The following is a 19,246-nucleotide window of genomic DNA, read 5'->3' on the forward strand; positions in this document are numbered from 1 at the left end:
AAGCAAATATCATTACTCCATGGCTTATAATTGATATGTGACCAAAATCTATGGTACATTCAGTGCCAAGTGAAGTATTGTCACAGCTTAGAGACTGATGTACAGAGCACACACAGTCCTCATCCACAAGAGATACATACCACGCTAATAATTCAGGAGATGGATGGCCTTATAGTCAGAACTTTTGGCTAGTTATAGTCATTACTCAGTGATACACAGAAGATGGCATCTGATACACAGAAGATGGCATTCCCTAATTACTGTATATACTTTGCTCTTGGTCAAAGCTCTGGTGATTTTAGATTTGTTCCTACATTAATAACCAGCAAAAGAATATAGCATGCAGTCCGGCATCTCCATATATTCTATAATTCTTTTCATCAAATGTGTTGCAAATAATTTGCTCAAGAGTAACACTAATGCAATTGCAAATGTAAGTGCAGGTACAGATATATACAAACATTAGAGCTTGGCAACTTTACCAGTACATCAATCAGAGATGCAGATTTATTATGTCAAACTATCATGTACACAGAATTTAAACATAATGAAATTTTCAAGTTCATTAAGATTACAATGATGTTTCTGGTTTGTATTATGTCTGAGAATCCTTCCAGAGAAACTTACTTCCATTAGATGAAAAAACACATTACTCTGTATACCACACAAGCTCAGCACCCAATTATTACATATCTGCTACTATTAAACATTAACGAAGAGCAGGATAAATTACCTCAGCAGCTATATTACTTTTAACAATGTAGAACACTGGAATGGTTGTCCAGCGTTAAGACTAGTCACTAGATTGTAGGTTGGTGAGAGGAACAGTCCAGTATGTTGCAAGTAATCTGTTGCATTATCTCCTTGTAACACCTTTGGTTTCTACATACAATGCAATTTTCATTGTATTCAGTGCCATGGTATGATGGCCATGACTGACATACCATTGCCATGGTATGCCATGGTGAAGCAAATTAACCATTTACCCCCCATGGTGATCAATGGGTAGTTAGCTGCTTTTTCAATTATTGCAACATGGATCTGATTTTTACAAGTGTGTATCAGTTTAGAATCAATATTACTGTGAATTTTAATTTAAAAGTTGAATATCAGGCTATAGCTAATTTTATAATTGCAATTCCATTATGAAGCTGACTTTACAATTATGCTGAACTCGACTTTTGAATCAAATATTCTCATGCAGGCAACTTTTTAAATTAAGCATTACCAAATTAAAATCTTAAGTGGTTTGTGCATTTCCCTTGTGATGCTGGGCATGCCTTTGGTAGTATTTGGAAAATCTGAACATCCTCTGGTTACTGTCTGTCTCAGTCTCTATTATGATATTCATGGAATATGTCAAGTCCCTGATTATACACAAACATATACCATTTAAATAGTTTGCATACTGTACAAAATTTCTTTGATTATAAAAACAGTTCCATATGAACATGAACAAATGTCTACTATACATATATACTGTACTTATTATTTCAAAATTGTAAACTTTTTACACATTAGTATGTACAAATGGACTTTTATGTACAGTACAGTACATCCATACACACAAAGATTGATGGACAATACCATGTCATTTAACAGCTGTTACTATAATTGCAAACACTCATTCAACTACATTAGGCACTCAAAGACTTGAGTGGTTTCATATTACATTAGTACACAGTTCTTACATCTTCATTAATTTAAAGTGTCTAATACAGATTACACTTAGAACCTTCCTTACACTGAGCAAATTGTAGTGTGTAGTTCTGTACTTACCTTGTGGCGGGATGACGTCAGGAACAGGATGTGTGGTGATGGTGGTGGATGATGTGCATTCTGGAGGTGGAGTTGCTGTGGGTGAGGCAACCAACTTCTCCTGTTGCCCCTCACCTTCACCAGGGGGCCTCCCTCCTATCCCCGAGGATGCCTCCAAGCTCTCACCGCCGCCCGCTAAAAAAGGTTGCTGCAGATGCGGACGTGGAGAGGGTGGGGCGGGGGCGGAGGGCAACGCCGGGCTCTGTCGGCACTGACGCTGGTCCTCGCATTCCATCTCGGGTGAAGGCGGGAGGCCGTCGGCTAAAAAAGGCTGGTGTTGTACACTGCTGAGTGGCTGTTGGGGAAGTTGCTGCTGAAGACGTCCTGATGGACTTGGCTTCTTGAACTTTTCTTCAGCTTCATCCCATTCATAACCTTCTAAACATGTAAGTCCTCTTCGTGTTCTCTCAAGAGTTTCAGAGTGCAAACCACCAGTGTTTCTGTACTGGTTGGAATGAATGCGGCCCTCTCGATAATCCACTGTGTATTCGTCTAAGTGTAGTTGTAGTAATCTTTGGTGATTTGTATCTTCTACAGCTTGAGATGGGTTGTTTGGCACACTCAATCTGGTAGGTGGGTGGTACTCATTGTTACTGCCATCACCTGGCCGTCTCGGCCGGCCTTCATCTAAGGTTTCAAGAGATCGAGTGTGTCTAAGGGAGGCACGCCGAAGTTGTTCACGCCACTGACTGTCATCTTCCCAATCCTGTTCCTCTGGTAAAATATCATGATTTGTGGGACTCTGTAGCTCATGGGGACTTAGTGACTCATGATAGGAAACACGACTGACAGAACTGTCTTTACTAACTAGACTGTCACGTTTGCACACCTGGTATGGTAGCATAAGAGGTATTGGCAAAGGTGAGGTTGCATAAGGTGAGGTGGCTCTTTGAGGTACACTTCCACTGCTATGGAGACTACTAACAGAAGCTCGTTGACTAGTCAACTGAGAGAATGCCCCACGATGAGAGGTAAGTGTAGATGGTGGTGAGGAAGGATTAGAATTAATAGAACTATTTAGACTTGCCCTCACACCATGTGATGCAGCAGAAGCAATTTGTGGAACTGTAGATGTTGTCCAGTTTGATACATGAGGTGGACCACTAGTATATACCTGCTTCATCTCCAAGGGAGTTGGCCCATTACTAGCCCCTCCCACAAATGTCCGAGGTGGATCATCAAGAAGACCCTCTAAAGACCGGGTTCTACGATGGCCTACTGGAGGTCCTGAAGTAGGACTATCTGTTTTGATTGACAGCCCATGAGGAAAAACATTTTTAGCATCTACTTCTGGATCTGGAGTATATGCACGTCGTTTCATTTTTCTAAGGGTATCAGAGTCATATACATTGCGTTCATCTGGGGAAGTGACTGTCTTTCCCTCCAGAAACTCCACTGAAGTTCTTAACTCATGAGCCAACCTTTCACGTCTTTGTTCAAAGTCTGAAGCACTAGTGATCTGATTTACTTTTCTTCCAATGTCTTGCCTCTTATTTGCTTCAAGATCACGCTGATTATTCAGTTGATAAGATCGAGAGCGAGGAGTACCTACTATCCCTTCAGCTAATGTTGTTGCCCCATCATCACGAATTACATCTGAGTAGTAGTAAGGTGCAGAACGAGGGCTAGTCTCACTGCCTACAGAGGCATTTGAAGTTGCTCTTAAGTGAACTGGGGCCAAGTTGCTCCCACCTGACACAACACTTGCTGTCGGACTAACCACACTCCGAGATGATGCTTCTGATGAAGTACGTTGATGACTTACAGTCAGGTGGGCTACTGGGCTTTGCACTCCACGAAGTGCATCAATCATGGGAGATCCTGTTGGTTCAGAATTGCCTGAGAGCATCTGGGAAGAGCTCTTTCTCAACAAGGATGTTCTTGGTGTAGGTACGTTCTGATAAGTGCACAACTCATTACGCTCTGCATAAGGATCAGGAGATTTTGGTCGTGATCCAGTGGAATTTGATCTTTCTCTCTCCGGTTGTGAAAACATTTTTGCATTTGAAGGAACATTACAATACTCTCTGCCAGTCGGTGGAATCTGATTTGTGTTGATAGATGGTCGAGCATTATGCTGAAAACCTTCATTAACATAAGGATTTTCAATTTTGTTGGAAGAATATGAATTATCTAAATTGCTTTGATAGGAAGAATTGTGATCTAGAGCAGATTTTGGCCTGGCAGAAGATTCATGTTTGTCCCCTGGAAGAAGAACATCTTCAGCACACTGAGGGAAGGGTTTCCGCCTGTCCCTCTGGAATTTTTTCTCTGCTCCAGGCATGGTATAGTCCCCAGGATAGGCTGCTGATGCTGGGTATCTATCCTCAGACCTTAAGATAAAGCTATCATCATCATGAAGGCACTCAAGGGTGTCCTCAAAAACAGGTCTTCTCTTCAGCTTATCTGAATGAAGACTAGCTGAAGAGTCGGATTTTTCGAAGGTTCGTCTATCTTTTCCAACTGAAGACCTGGAGGAGTTCAGGTCTTCTCGAAGACTGCTCTGGCTAACCCTCAATGATCTTGAGGAGCTCAGAGCATTTCGTAAATGTGGTGGTGGATCTGGGGTTTCCAAATTTTCAAAGTCAAAGTTTTTAGCTTTAGGGGCTCCACTATCTAGCTCATCCATCGGGGGTGGGCTCATTGGTATTGGAGGAGGTGGGACTAGATCAGAATCGGAGGAATCCTGGGCATCTGGATCACTGGATGGTTCTGCACCACTCAGATAATAGGATGCTGGTCTGAAGGTATCTGATAAGCTAAAGCGTGGGTTGCGGGGTGGATCCAGACTGTCTAGGTCTTTGGATGCCTCATCATCTGCATCAGAAGAAGCATTGGACTGAGATTTCAAATCTAATTTGTTGAGGGAAGAATTTAGAGCAGTATCTGATGTATAGGGCCTGTCAGCATTCGATTGTGCTTTGAGATCATCAGGTTTATCTGGAATCTGAGGTTTTTCATCTTCCATGGGGCCATCATTTTCTGAATTTGGAACTTCCATGTATATAGCTTCATAATGAGACTGTCCTCTGTAAATGTATTCATAATGCTGAGGCTCATCTTTATCACCAATTTCATAATATCTTGGGCTTTCTGGAGTAAACATCTCACTAGCAACTTTGCTGAAATCAAGTCGAGGAGCGCCTAAGGGGTAGATTGAAGCACTGTTAGAAGATGTGTCTCCACTCATCTCAATGTAAGTGTGTTCTTCATATTCAGTTTTTGCAAAGGTATCTGGATATACTGGTTCTGGTGTGGGGAGGTGTTTACTGCTTAGACTACTACATGAGCTAGCTGGGGCAAGAATACTTGATCCCTGACTAAGTTTCTTAGGTGGACTCATGGGCAAATAGTTTTCTTCGGTATAGGGATTAGGACGTATTAAGGGACTCTGAAGGTCATTTGAAGGAAGATATATTGGCGGTGGAGGGGCTTCCTCTTCAGGAGGCTTATCAAGGTCAACAATGATAGAATTATCATTATCTGGAAACTGGAAGTTGTTTTTTACAAGCTCACTATTAGGAATACTGTCCATCCACCTAGGTTCCTCACCGCCACTATCACTATCATCCAGACCTTTAAGAGACTCTTGTATGGATTCTGCCAAACTGAGTCTTAGATATCCAGGAGTAACAACTGCATCCATATCTCCTCCCAATGTTGGCTTCTTTGGTGGTCTAGGTGGGGGAACAAGAGAGACCATATCATCTTTTTTATCATCTGCAGACTTTCGTAATTCAGCTAAAACAGATGACGTGGCAAACACTTTTGTTATTTTCTCAGAGCCAGTAGTGTAAAGATCTTCACTCTGTCCTTCATCACTTGAACTTTCATTTGATAACATTTCAGAATCGCTATGAAACTTTTTTCTGGATAAATCTTGGTTCATGTTAACTCTCTCCATGTGCTCTATTGATTTATCTTCAAAATTCTTAAGAAGGGCCTTAACTGAACGAGGCTGAAGTGGTTTCTTCATAATAGGAGGCTTGACAGGATTAACTATCTGCTCATTTTGCTTTATTTCTTCAGGCTTATTATCATCATCAAATAAAAACTTTCTTATGTTGGTTCGACTCAGTCTTGAATCCATAATATCCTGAGGACTTCTAAGTTCCCTATACTCAGTACTTAAAGGCTCTGAGCTTGAATTATATGGAGGACTTGTTGAAGGATTTTCCTCTGAAATTGAAGCCCCAATTACTTCATCTTTCTTTTTGTAATCACACACACTCTTAACCTGTGCTTCTTGGGCAGTAACCATAGTAGATTCTGATGTTGTAAATTCTGCCTTTAGTGGGGAAACAAGTGCTTCTGAACTTCGAACTTGTGGTGAAATAGGTTTCAATGGTTCTTTGAGGGGTTCCCTCATATTGCCAACTAGATGCTCAATAGAATCAATATTAACAGTTTGATTATGTACTCTAGACTTTGGTTCACAATGTCTTACTTGTGTTATATGTAATTCCCCAGAATTTTTCACATTATTTTCTTTGGTATCTAAGACTTTGTTTGTAAATTTCCTAATCCGGTCTTGGACTAAGTTCATTTGACTTTGTGTTTGATGGTGAGTTTCCTGCACCATCTTTGGACTTTCTAAACATGGCAAGATTGGAGTGGATTTTTTCAAAGAATTGGATTTGAAATTTTCCTGTGATGATGATGATTCACAATTCTTCTCTGGGGTGATATATTCATAGCTATATTCCTTTACTACCTTTGATTCATCTACTTTTGATTTTAAATCTGAACCCATTGTTCCCCATGATCTATCAAACTTTTCTGGGCTCCAAGTTTCTGGTCGTCTTGCAGTGCGATCAAAACCTTGTCTGCGAACCACACTAGAACACTCTGGGCTGCTCTCTAAACTATCTGGATTCCATAGAGAACCTCCTCTGATATTCCTCTTTTCATCTCGGTGAAGAGACATTTCAGCTCGTAGGGTATCATAGCCACTGTCTGAATATTTACCAGTAGATGTAGTGTCATCCTGTATGACACCTCTCTGAGACACATGTAAGTTAACTATCTCTGCTTTATGGGCAGCATGAGATTCATATGATGAATACCCAACAGAACTTTCATGGCTTTCTTCTCTTCCTGATATATTATGAAGAAAACTTTTATTCTTCTCCGCCGAAAGGCCACTTTCTTTGCTATTATCTCTTTGTTCAAAGAAACTGCTGTTTGACTGGAACTTACTTTGTGAAGAATTTTGTGCATCATATGAGGAATTTAACTCCTTGTGTAATCCAGTGTTTACAGGATTATTATTACTTTTTTCTTCTTCAAATTTATTATCATTCACGGCAGGCATTTGAACATCAGATACATAATATGGGTCTCTTGTTGCATAAAACTGATCACTATACACATAACTTTGTTCATACTTTCTAGACACACCCAACTGTTTTTCTGCTTCCTGTTGCCGAGGTTCATACTTTCGCACTTCGTCAAATCCTTCATGTTTTTCAATAAAAACTGGTACAGCTCTCTGGCTCACTGTCCGCTCATTGTACATATTTTCTACATCAACAATATTTGTGGTACCCCTGGGAGTGCTAAAATGTTTACCCTCACGTGCTTCATTTACAATATTTATGTTTACATAATCTGGAGATGATGTGGTTATATCTGGAAGAGGTATTTGTTGTGATCCATAGTGGTCAGCAGGATTCTCAGTCATGTCATCCCTAGGAAAATCGCTAGAATCTTCAGGTCTTTCTTCATTGTCACGTCCCCAACCCTCTGGGGCAGATCCAATGCGCCTGCTATCACGACTCAGATCAGCACTGCTCCTTCTAGAGTTACGTCGGGTCCTTTTACGGGTTTCCCTCTCCTCCAACAAATCTGTGGGCCATATCTTGATCAGCCAGATAAACATGGCATTGGGATTAGTTTTCTATGTTAGTAAATCTTCATGCTGCTATGAGTTATTACTTTTATGTTGAGGAGCAAGACAAGTAACAATGATCAAGGCAAAAACAGCCCTTGCATGCTGAGCATAGAGCCAGGTTAAACTGCTGAACTCAGGTTTCAGCAAACATATGATTAGTTGGCAACAGAAAGCCTCCAGACAAGCTTACTGCAAAATCACTGTAGTCCATGCTATGGCCAGAAATTCAGAAATTTTTTCAAGCAAAGATTCATATCCCAGGAAATATAAATAAGGTATGAACATGCTATTTCAGATCCATATATGTACCCACTATAAAATAAGTTCAGGCAGCTAATTCTTTCAATATTGATATGGAAGAAGGCATATGACAGCACTGTATATATTATCTAAGTAGTGCTGTCAAATGACCAGCAATGGAACATCCCAAGTGCTTTGTTAGTTCAAAGAAATTACATATAATTTATTACATAATTATGACAATAAACTGTATTTCAAAACTTTATAACAAAACCTGAACCACCAGTAACATGCAACTGTATTTTCCCAGTTCATAACTCACACAAAGATTAACAAGGAATCTATTAATTGTGTGAATTACTTACTGTTCACAGATGATATCAACACTATTAGATCTACAAACATAAGAACCTCAATAGGAATAAGGTTCTTCAAGGAATATGTGACTTTTTTTTATCTTAGGGTAATGCCCATATTCAATTGTCAACTCAGAAAAGATACAGAAGATACCAAATACCACCAAGTGCCCTTAAGCAGCCATTCCAACAACTTTTCAATTTGTAAGTTTCCTACTAGTACTCTTGTGTTAGTAAAGCGATAGTTGAGGGTAAATCTTCCAAAGAAATATGCATGTCAGATAAATTAAATACACAATACAGTCAAACAATTACTGGGAAACATTAGAGAAGTCTGATACAAAATATATTATAAAGCAAGTCAAATGGAGATAATATAATAGCAAATATAATACTTACCATCTTCATCGGATGAATAGCTGTTGTATCGTGATGCTGAAGTGGATCTTCGAGAATCCCCTCCGCTGATATGCCTAGTTCTAGAACTTTCTCTTCGTCCTTCTCTCCTCTTGGTACTACTGCTGTCTGACCCCTGGTGTGATGCACCACCTTGAGGGGCTGGCCTTTCATTAAGCATCCCACAGGGTGAACTTAAGCCACCCAGGTTCATAGAACCATAATTCATGGGTCCTTGATTTTTAGGAAGGTTACCAGGAACCCATTCTATAGAATGTGCTGACCCATGGGGTTGACCAAGTACTGTGTTACCTGTGTAACCCTGGGGCATTCCTATTGTAGTTCCTGGAGATTTTAAACCAGACTCCTTTCCAGGTAAAAGACTTTGAGTATGAGCATGGCTCTGGATTATTTTTGTTCTGGCTTCTTGAGTCACTAGCTCATTCAACACCTGTTAAGGGTGAAGAAAATAACTTTTAAAAATATATGAAATATTAAAAATAATTGAACAAATATACTGTATACTGAAAAATAGGAAATTTACAACTAGAAGCTAAAATATTGCCAATTTAGTTACTGTAGTCATTTAACTTTTGTTTCACCTACTGATATATGCACAGGAGACCTGGTTGGGGACTGGGCCATGGGGACATTGAGCACCTAAATAATTTCAAGATAAGGTAACCTAAAATTTATATAAATTTAGTCTAAAACCGAAATTCCAAGTACTCTCATAGGAACTTAGGAGGACTGGATATGCTTCAACTGCATAAGGGTGATTAACGTAACTGAAAGGATTACAGGCTGATGTAAGATGCAGAGTTTTGGTTTTATAGGGTCCGTCTAATTACCACAAGCTACCACAAGCTACACAAGCTTCAGAAAGCTTCCTGGCAATACGTTAGTAATGAATAAATATGATATGTTAGGTTAGGCTGACCTAACCTAACCTATCCTAACCTAACCTAACCTAACCTAACCTAACTTAACCAAACCTAACCTAACCTAACCTAACTGACGCTTGGATCGTCGACTTGATTTGGCGTCACCAGCTTTTTATTTTCGCCTAATTTCTTTATAAAAAGATACTTTTTCAGATTAAAATTATGTTTTTTCGTGTTGTACATTCAGCACCAACATTATAATGAGTAAATATATCATATTTATTCATTACTAACGTATTGCCAGGAAGCTTTCTGAAGCTTGTGTAGCTTGTGGTAATTAGACGGACCGGTTTTATATCCAGTTTTGTTGTGTAAGTCTGACTTCTCTGTGCTTTGAGCTGCATGTACTCTGGGTCCTCTTCCCAGTTTGCTCACTAGCCTTTGCACTGACAGTGTTGCTTCACTGCTATGTTCGGGAGTCTGCCTGAGGCCAGCACACTGGGAGTGGAGTGCCTTGCCTTTGGGTGTTCACAAGTCTTTGACTCCTTTAATGAGCTCTTGGTTAGGGGCACTCTAATTAAATGATCAGTAACTTGCCAAGCTAGGAGCCGAAGTGACCTTAAGTGTGAAGGTCAGGGCAGGACTACAAAGAGACGAAAGTCCTTGGTATACCAGATTGAGGGCTTTGAATGTTCATTCCCACCTCGTTCTATTTTCCTGGTGATTGCTTTAGTTACAGGTCAAGTTATGGTTGACTTACTCTTCTGTATTTAAGTTTCCCTCAGCTTCCATTGGGGGCTGCCTAGAAGACACAGGTAGTTGGGGTGAAGGGCATGAGTTCTGTACCCTGGGACTACGTTACAACATTGCACAGCGGGTTGCTGTAGATAACCCTTGTTGTCTGTGCTGTGGCTGGTACATGTTCCATCACTAGCAGTGGGGGTGTCTTGTGGATACCTACCTACCTTGAGGTGCTTCCGGGGCTTAGTGTCCCCGCGGCCCGGTCGTCGACCAGGCCTCCTGGTTGCTGGACTGATCAACCAGGCTGTTAGACGCGGCTGCTCGCAGCCTGACGTATGAGTCACAGCCTGGTTGATCAGGTATCCTTTGGAGGTGCTTATCCAGTTCTCTCTTGAACACTGTGAGGGGTTTACTAGTTATGCCCCTTATGTGTAGTGGAAGCGTGTTGAACAGTCTCGGGCCTCTGATGTTGATAGAGTTCTCTCTCAGAGTACCTGTTGCACCTCTGCTTTTCAACGGGGGTATTCTGCACATCCTGCCATGTCTTCTGGTCTCATGTGGTGTTATTTCTGTGTGCAGGTTTGGGACCAGCCCCTCAATTATTTTCCACGTGTAAATTACTAACGTAACAATACTAACGTATTGCCAGGAAGCTTTCTGAAGCTTGTGTAGCTTGTGGTAATTAGACGGACCGGTTTTATATCCAGTTTTGTTGTGTAAGTCTGACTTCTCTGTGCTTTGAGCTGCATGTACTCTGGGTCCTCTTCCCAGTTTGCTCACTAGCCTTTGCACTGACAGTGTTGCTTCACTGCTATGTTCGGGAGTCTGCCTGAGGCCAGCACACTGGGAGTGGAGTGCCTTGCCTTTGGGTGTTCACTAGTCTTTGACTCCTTTAATGAGCTCTTGGTTAGGGGCACTCTAATTAAATGATAAGTAACTTGCCAAGCTAGGAGCCGATGTGACCTTAAGTGTGAAGGTCAGGGCAGGACTACAAAGAGACGAAAGTCCTTGGTATACCAGATTGGATACTCCCAACTGTGATCCATTTCTTCTATGCCTTGTTGATAGTTTGGTAATAGGCTTTTTCCTTCTAACTGTGATGGCAAGGAGTTGATCTATTGGCCAAACAAAAAAGTGAGGATTTAACCTGCTCACGAGTAAAACTCCAAAGTCAGCCATTATGCAGTCTAGTGTCTCATCCAGTCAATTGTAGCTGTATTTACACAGATGACTAGCAACAGTCGTCTGTCTTCCCATAACATTTTATGAGATACAGTACAGTAGTTAAATATAATTAAAAACATAATTTAAATCAGACCCCAGCTTGCTGTATTTAATAAATTTCAAAAAATTTATTAGCACTATTTATATATAAAAGAGTTCTTACTTTCTTGTAAAGCCACTGACAGGCATAGCATTTCGGGCAGGTCCTTAATTAATTCTATTTTCCCCCGGAATACGACCCGCCAAATCGTTTAACAACCAGGTACCCATTCACTGCTTGGTGAACAGAGGCTACAGTTAAGGATTGGATCAAACCTCCCCGGCCAGGCTACAAACCCAGACAAAGGTGCTCATGAAGCAACGGGCAAGTATTTTACCACTGCACCACGGGGTCTGCATGTCATGTTATCTTTTTATTACTACAATACTGTATTATTATTGCTCATATTATTATTAATTATTATTACTATTATTAATACAGTACTGTAGTTATTACTGTTATACTTTTTTATAATACAAACCTGTTGTCTATAAGCCTCATTATTTGTTCTGGGCTGTGGTGTAGCAGTGGCATCAGGACGAGAATTGGTTTTACGTGTCAAAGGAGACTGCAACATACGTTGTTTCCATTCAAGCAACCTTTTCATAGATTCTTCACGCTGAAGAGTAAAAATAAATCATTTAAATACTTTTTAAAGTACTGTATAGTATTAAAAAAAAAAATCTTGAATATAGCATGTTAATAATACTGCACATTTACAACAGATATTTAGACATCTACCAGCTTCTTACTATCATCATCACTCCTTTTATTGTAAAGTGTTGGGCACACTAAATATTAAAAAGAAATTGAAATGCACACTACTGTATTTAAAATATGGTATATTTTTATACACATTAGTTTTTAATGGGAAATAAAGAAATCATTACATTTAATTTCTATAGAAGCCCTACTGTATCCTTCTTCCCACCTCAACCTTGAAGCTAATGGAAATTTATGGCTATTTATCACTATCCCTATAATTTTGAATGTCTGGTAAAGTGTTATAGCTAAATAAAAAAAACTCAATCTATCATTAGTTTAAGCATCCTAACATACAGTATATGGAAAGAGGTGGAGTTTAAAAGAAATCCAGGAGTTTTTATTAAATTTATGTTTTGCTGGCTGAAAGAAGTGCACCAACAGCTGTAACACACCTGAGGGTGAACTTGACCCTGAACCCAATAGGAAAGATGTACGCAATAGCACGAACGGCAGAGTTAAAATACACCAAATGGCTCTCATTCACATTGCCCAGACAGTGTAATGCATCGTCTCTAAGGCACATCACCATACATCAAATCGCCAAGACAGAATGTATGGTATTGTTTGACATATACTCTGTCTTCCAACATGCTCAGTCCACTTGAGAAGCATCGAAGGGAATGGAGCTATCAGGAGCTAGTGCCAAGCCATTACAACTACACGTATATAGCACTTGAAAGGGATCAGGATAAGGATTTGGGATGGGACAGGGGAAAGAATGGTGTCCAACCACTTGGATGGTCGGGGATTGAACACCAACCTGCATGAATTGAGACATAGTGAGTAAACAAAGATACCTTGACCACAGCCTACAGGGAGGGGATGGCCAAATGTACCCAGTGCACAGATATTACTACCTATGACCATAGGCTAAATACCAGAGAACCATGAATGAAGTAGTTTTACCGAGAGCTGTGCTGTGTACATTGGCATTGAAATACTGCATAAGAACAGGCCAGAAAAGTTTCAGACATACAAAGACTGTAAATGACTAAATGCACACATGTTAATTTAATAGTACTGTGTATATATATATACAGTATATATATATATATATATATATATATATATATATATATATATATATATATATATATATATGCAAACAAGCCTGAGTGGTCCCCAGGACTATATACAACTGAAAACTCACACCCCAGAAGTGACTCGAACCCATACTGCCAGGAGCAACGCAACTGGTATGTACAGGGACGCCTTAATCCGCTTGACCATCACGACCGGACATAAGGAAGTGATAGCCGAAGCTATTTGAACCACTTCCCCGCCAGCACTCGGGTGGTAATCTTGGGCATAGCATTTTATCAAATCACCTCATTCTTTGGGGCACACGTGAGGAACACAAAAGCAAACAAGCCTGAATGGTCCCCAGGACTATATACAACTGAAAACTCACACCCCAGAAGTGACTCGAACCCATACTGCCAGGAGCAACGCAACTGGTATGTACAGGGACGCCTTAATCCGCTTGACCATCACGACCGGACATAAGGAAGTGATAGCCGAAGCTATTTGAACCACTTCCCCGCCGGCACTCGGATGGTAATCTTGGGCATAGCATTTTATCAAATCATGCTATGCCCAAGATTACCATCCGAGTGCCGGCAGGGAAGTGGTTCAAATAGCTTCGGCTATCACTTCCTTATGTCCGGTCGTCATGGTCAAGTGGATTAAGGCGTCCCTGTACATACCAGTTGCATTGCTCCTGGCAGTATGGGTTCGAGTCACTTCTGGGGTGTGAGTTTTCAGTTTATATATATATATATATATATATATATATATATATATATATATATATATATATATATATATATATATATATATATATATATATATATATGTCGTACCTAGTAGCCAGAACGCACTTCTCAGCCTACTATGCAAGGCCCGATTTGCCTAATAAGCCAAGTTTTCATGAATTAATTGTTTTTCGACTACCTAACCTACCTAACCTAACCTAACCTTACCTTTTCGGCTACCTAACCTAACCTAACCTATAAAGATAGGTTAGGTTAGGTTAGGTAGGGTTGGTTAGGTTCGGTCATATATCTACGTTACTTTTAACTCCAGTAAAAAAAAATTGACCTCATACATAATGAAATAGGTAGCTTTATCATTTCATAAGAAAAAAATTAGAGAAAATATATTAATTCGTGAAAACTTGGCTTATTAGGCAAATTGGGCCTTGCATAGTAGGCTGAAAAGTGCGTTCTGGCTACTAGGTCCGACATATATATATATATATATATATATATATATATATATATATATATATATATATATATATATAATATATACACTATTATTGGAACATAAAAGATACACATGGTCCACAGCAAATTAAATACAAAATTTCAGGATGAAAACACATCTAACTCGACTAAAACGATTCTAGCCTACCAAAGGCACATGGAGGGTAACAACTGGGAAATATCCCATGTAGCTTGGATCAGTAGACCCTGTATGAGCATGATACTGAATATTTGCCAGATGTTACTAGGTAAGACTTTAGTGCACTATAACAGGCAATATGGAGTATAATTTAAGTATATTGCACAAATGGACAGGTCATTTTTACATAGTTGTGCAGAGAATAATAGGTGGCTGCCTTGGATTTTATCCATGATGAGATTCTTTTGATATTTTGATAGTGATTATTTTCAAAATATTGTAGTACTGTATATACATAAGCAACAACAATATGATTTTACCATTTTATAGTGTAATCTATCAACATACCCTATGTTTGCTATAAGTTTGCTCTTACCTGCTGCATCTTTTTACTGTCTCCATCAGAACCATCATCTTGCAAAGAAGTATTCATCATATCATCTTGCAAACAATGGCGAGGTAACCTTGCTGACGCTGATCTCATGAAACTGTTGTTGACACTATCGTTTGGAGAAGCACTGTTAGGATAACTGCCTGGTGGAGTAGGGACACTGTTGAGAGTAGTATTTGGTGATGTCTCATGTTTATAAACAGGTTCCTCGTGGTTGTATGCCCGACGATGATCCTGACAGGGGTCTTGCCGATGATTCTGTCTTGTGTCTGATCTTCGCTCCTGTCGACCGTCTTGCCGGAGCACATGGCGTGGATATTGTCTGTGATCTTCCCAAGACTCCTGACCAGCATCTTGCCTTGGAACTTCTTTTAAATCTTGACCAGCACCCCGCCGTAAGCTGTTAGTAGCACTGGGGGGTGTTGGTGTGGTAGCTGGTTTATGAGATATATACAAGTCAGGTGTAGCAGCTCCAGCAGGTGGTACACGCTGTGACACCCCCCCATGAACACTGTTCATGTGGTGGTGATCACTTCCTGGACTTTCTCCACGTCCAGCAGGTGAATAACGAGATGATGATCTGCTATGCATGTGTGAATGATACAGCGATGATTGGCGCATCTTCTGAGCATAGTTCTCCTCAGACCAATGATCTGATTCATTCTGACCAACCGAAGATTTTGGTCTTGTTTCTTCATGTCTTGCTAGATCTCCACCACTTCCACGTCGATAAGACCACATGTTGCTGCTATTGTGCTTACGATTATAGTCGAGAAAATCTGCACTATGTGGGCGAGGAGGCCCTGTTGGACGATGATTTTTATGAGGATCTGTATGGGAGACACGGGGAAGTGTATCGTCTTGCCGACAAAAGTTTGACCTTAAAGGTTCTGAAAGTTGTAGTTCTTCAGACAGTCTTGTCCCACCACTTCTTGAAGAAGCAAAAGAGTCTCGCTGATCAGGCCTTCGTACAGGGCTTTGAGGAATGGAGTTTGACCCATTACTGTCCCCATAAACATCTTCATAGTCTCCACGGCCTCCACCGGCTGTCACCCCATATGCATCAGGTGTCCTTCTCTCAGCTGCAGGAGGGTGATAGTGGAGGCCTCGACCATCTGGGTTATGTGTCTCAATTGTGCCATTTCCACCACCACCATGATCAGTATATGTGCGTGGATCTCTTTCGTCTCTTTCAGGGGATCGCTCTGGAGAAGTGCTATAATCCCGAGAAGAATTTAAGCGCTTAGGTTTTGGCGGAGCATTTGCATAAAGAGGTTGGCGATCTCCAGGCCGTAAGATTACTGATGAATCACATGATGTATTGAGCCGGTCACCCTGCACGCGCGATGATTCACTTGCCTATAAAATATATATATAGTACAGTATAAACAGTAGAGTACAGAATATTGCTGTTTTCTTACTTTCAATATCATTAGTAAAATCAGGCAATGTTAGACTTGATTAGAATCAAACAAGGACAATAAACCCACACATTAGAAAAAAGTACATGAAAACATTTAGGCTCATCTGAACTATTAATAAATAAAATCTTAATAACAATCAGGAGGGATTAAAATATCAATTAGTTATTGTACTAAGAATTTAATTCTTCATAGTATCAAATAACTTTGAAAAAACTATTTAAAAAAAAATAAAATACTTTTTTATAAAAAGTATAAAAAAGTATAAAAGTATAAAAATACTTTTACAATTAAGTGTTCATCAAGACTGACACTAAAGATAGACATGATACAAAAAAAAGTGATAAAAAGAATGGAATGCAAGCACAACTTTCATCTAAGAATTCTACATCAATCAAAATACTGTACCTGTGCAGTACAGTATTGTAAATATGTATACAGTATTGACTACAGTTCAATTGTCTAGTTCTTAAATTCCTTTACACGCACTGCAAAATTGGCTGCAGTTCTGGGGTCTACACCTGTCTAAGTCTCAAATAAAGGACAGGCCTGTAAGGCTGCATGAAATATTAGATAAATGTGGAACTATAGAAGCTAGAATTGATAAATTTGTATGGAAAGTGGGATGTGAATATGTTTATGCAAGACAAAGCTGAATGGAAGCAAGAATGTCAAGTAGAATGGAGTAAATAATAATGAACATGAGCAGTAATCAAACATACTTTGTCTACAAATGAATGCAGAGAAATACAGGGTATAGGGAAATGTATAACTTGTGTAACTGTTTAATGAGCTGGTGTGTAAAATTCAAGTTAGAAAGATTAAATGTGGTGGTTGTGATTCCAAATGCTCTGTGTGCTGAGAGAAGTGAGAATTTGTTGTATTGCAGTTTACAAAATAATTGCGATGTGTGATTTGAACTGTAGAGTAAGAGTAAGCTGTATAAATGACATAATGGGTAGTATGCAGGCGATGAGTCACAATAATGTGGCTGAAGTAGTTTGACCAGACCACACACTAGAAGGTGAAGGGATGACGACATTTCGGTCCATCCTGGACCACACAATCGACTTGAGAATGGTCCAGGACGCACCGAAACGTCGTCGTCCCTTCACCTTCTAGTGTGTGGTCTGGTCAAACTAATGGGTAGTATGTCCCTGGAATAACTGCATTAGCACTGTTGATTAAAACATTGATGCAGTGGAATAAACGTTTGTATTTGAAGCAGAGGAATATACAGTGGCTTAGATATACATGACACAGTATGAATTATGAAGAGATAAAGAGTTAAATTTCATGTACCTGTGGAGAGAAGCATGTTTATGTATATGATAAGCAGGCAATAAAAAATAATATTTGGAGATTTCCCTGTTTATATGAGAGTGCTTTGTAAGATAAGATTGAGTGGTAAGGTGGAGGATGTACCTTAGAAGGATGCATCCACTGAGGTATATCCTCCACAAGTATGTAAAACTAAACACATTTTGATTGTGGTTGATCATTGGACGTACAGTATTCTTGGTTTCTATGCCAAGTATATATCATAATACAAACAATATGACTATTATAATACAGTACTGTACATGCTTTATTATAGTAGTGTATTAAATAATATAATAGTGTATGTTTTGTAAATGATATTTCTGAAACATGTATTAAACCGGCTTTAAATTATTCAGGTTTAAAAGTAAAGTATGGATCAGTTGCTTGGGTTTAATAATAGTGATACTGACCTCATCGAGGGACCTTCCCTCCGGAGACCGGTACCTTCGGGAACGGTACCCATGGAAGCCAGAGTCACTCTCATCTGCCGAGGGTGACGCTGTAGATGCAAGGGATGAAACTGAGGGCCTCTCACTGCGTCGAGCACTGCTTCCACTACCCCACTTCTCCTCCAGGCTGTAGGAAGAAACACATGCTCAGAACAAAACTTCCCAGAATGTCAGAAAAAATAGCACTCATTACAGCAAATATCTTCTCCATGCTATCAAAACACAAACACACAGTTGATTGATCAGTTGATCACAAGTTGATTCACAGTAGAGAGGTGGGACCAGAGAGCCAGAGCTCAACCCCTGTAAGCACAACTAGGTACATATAACTAGGTGGGTATACACACAATTAGGTAATTACACACACACACACACAGTCACACAATAAAGAGATAAAGACAGGCTATTTAACACAAGGGGCACACGCACTAGGGGGACACAGGTGGAAACTGAGTGCTCAAATGAGCCACAGAGATATTAGAAAGAACTTTTTTAGTGTCAGAGTGGTTGACAAATGGAATGCATTAGGAAGTGATGTGGTGGAGGCTGAATCCATACACAGTTTCAAGTGTAGATATGACAGAGCCCAATAGGCTCAGGAACCTGTACACCTGTTGATTGACGGTTGAGAGGCGGGACCAAAGAGCCAGAGCTCAACCCCCGCAAGCACAATTAGGTGAGTACTTGAGAATTTGCTTTCCTTATCCACTGGAACACCTTACCAGCTACACCTGCCTCTCTCCAGCTTATGTACCAGCCTCTTATGCGGTACTGTGTCAAAGGCTTTCCGACAATAGAAGAAAATGCAGTCCGCCCAGCCTTCTCTTTCTTGCTTAATCTTTGTCACCTGATCGTAGAATTCTATTAAGCCAGTCAGGCAAGATTTACCCTCTCCGAAC

The 19,246-nt window shown here is 40.0% G+C and overlaps 1 protein-coding gene across 1 annotated transcript in view; it reads right to left on the bottom strand.

The window, feature by feature from the left end:
- LOC123757883 (uncharacterized) overlaps window positions 1-19,246 on the bottom strand; it is a 335,212-nt gene that overhangs the window by 250,766 nt on the left and 65,200 nt on the right. The window contains exons 5-9 of the mRNA XM_069339056.1: window positions 18,309-18,474; window positions 15,140-16,513; window positions 12,074-12,211; window positions 8,707-9,154; window positions 1,780-7,665 (exon numbers count right to left, since the gene is read on the bottom strand). Of these exons, the coding sequence (XP_069195157.1) occupies window positions 1,780-7,665; window positions 8,707-9,154; window positions 12,074-12,211; window positions 15,140-16,513; window positions 18,309-18,474 (8,012 nt within the window). The remainder of the gene's footprint in view (window positions 1-1,779; window positions 7,666-8,706; window positions 9,155-12,073; window positions 12,212-15,139; window positions 16,514-18,308; window positions 18,475-19,246) is intronic.

The sequence above is a fragment of the Procambarus clarkii genome, chromosome 40 (genome assembly GCF_040958095.1).
Source record: "Procambarus clarkii isolate CNS0578487 chromosome 40, FALCON_Pclarkii_2.0, whole genome shotgun sequence".
Classification (NCBI taxonomy): Eukaryota; Metazoa; Arthropoda; class Malacostraca; order Decapoda; family Cambaridae; genus Procambarus; species Procambarus clarkii.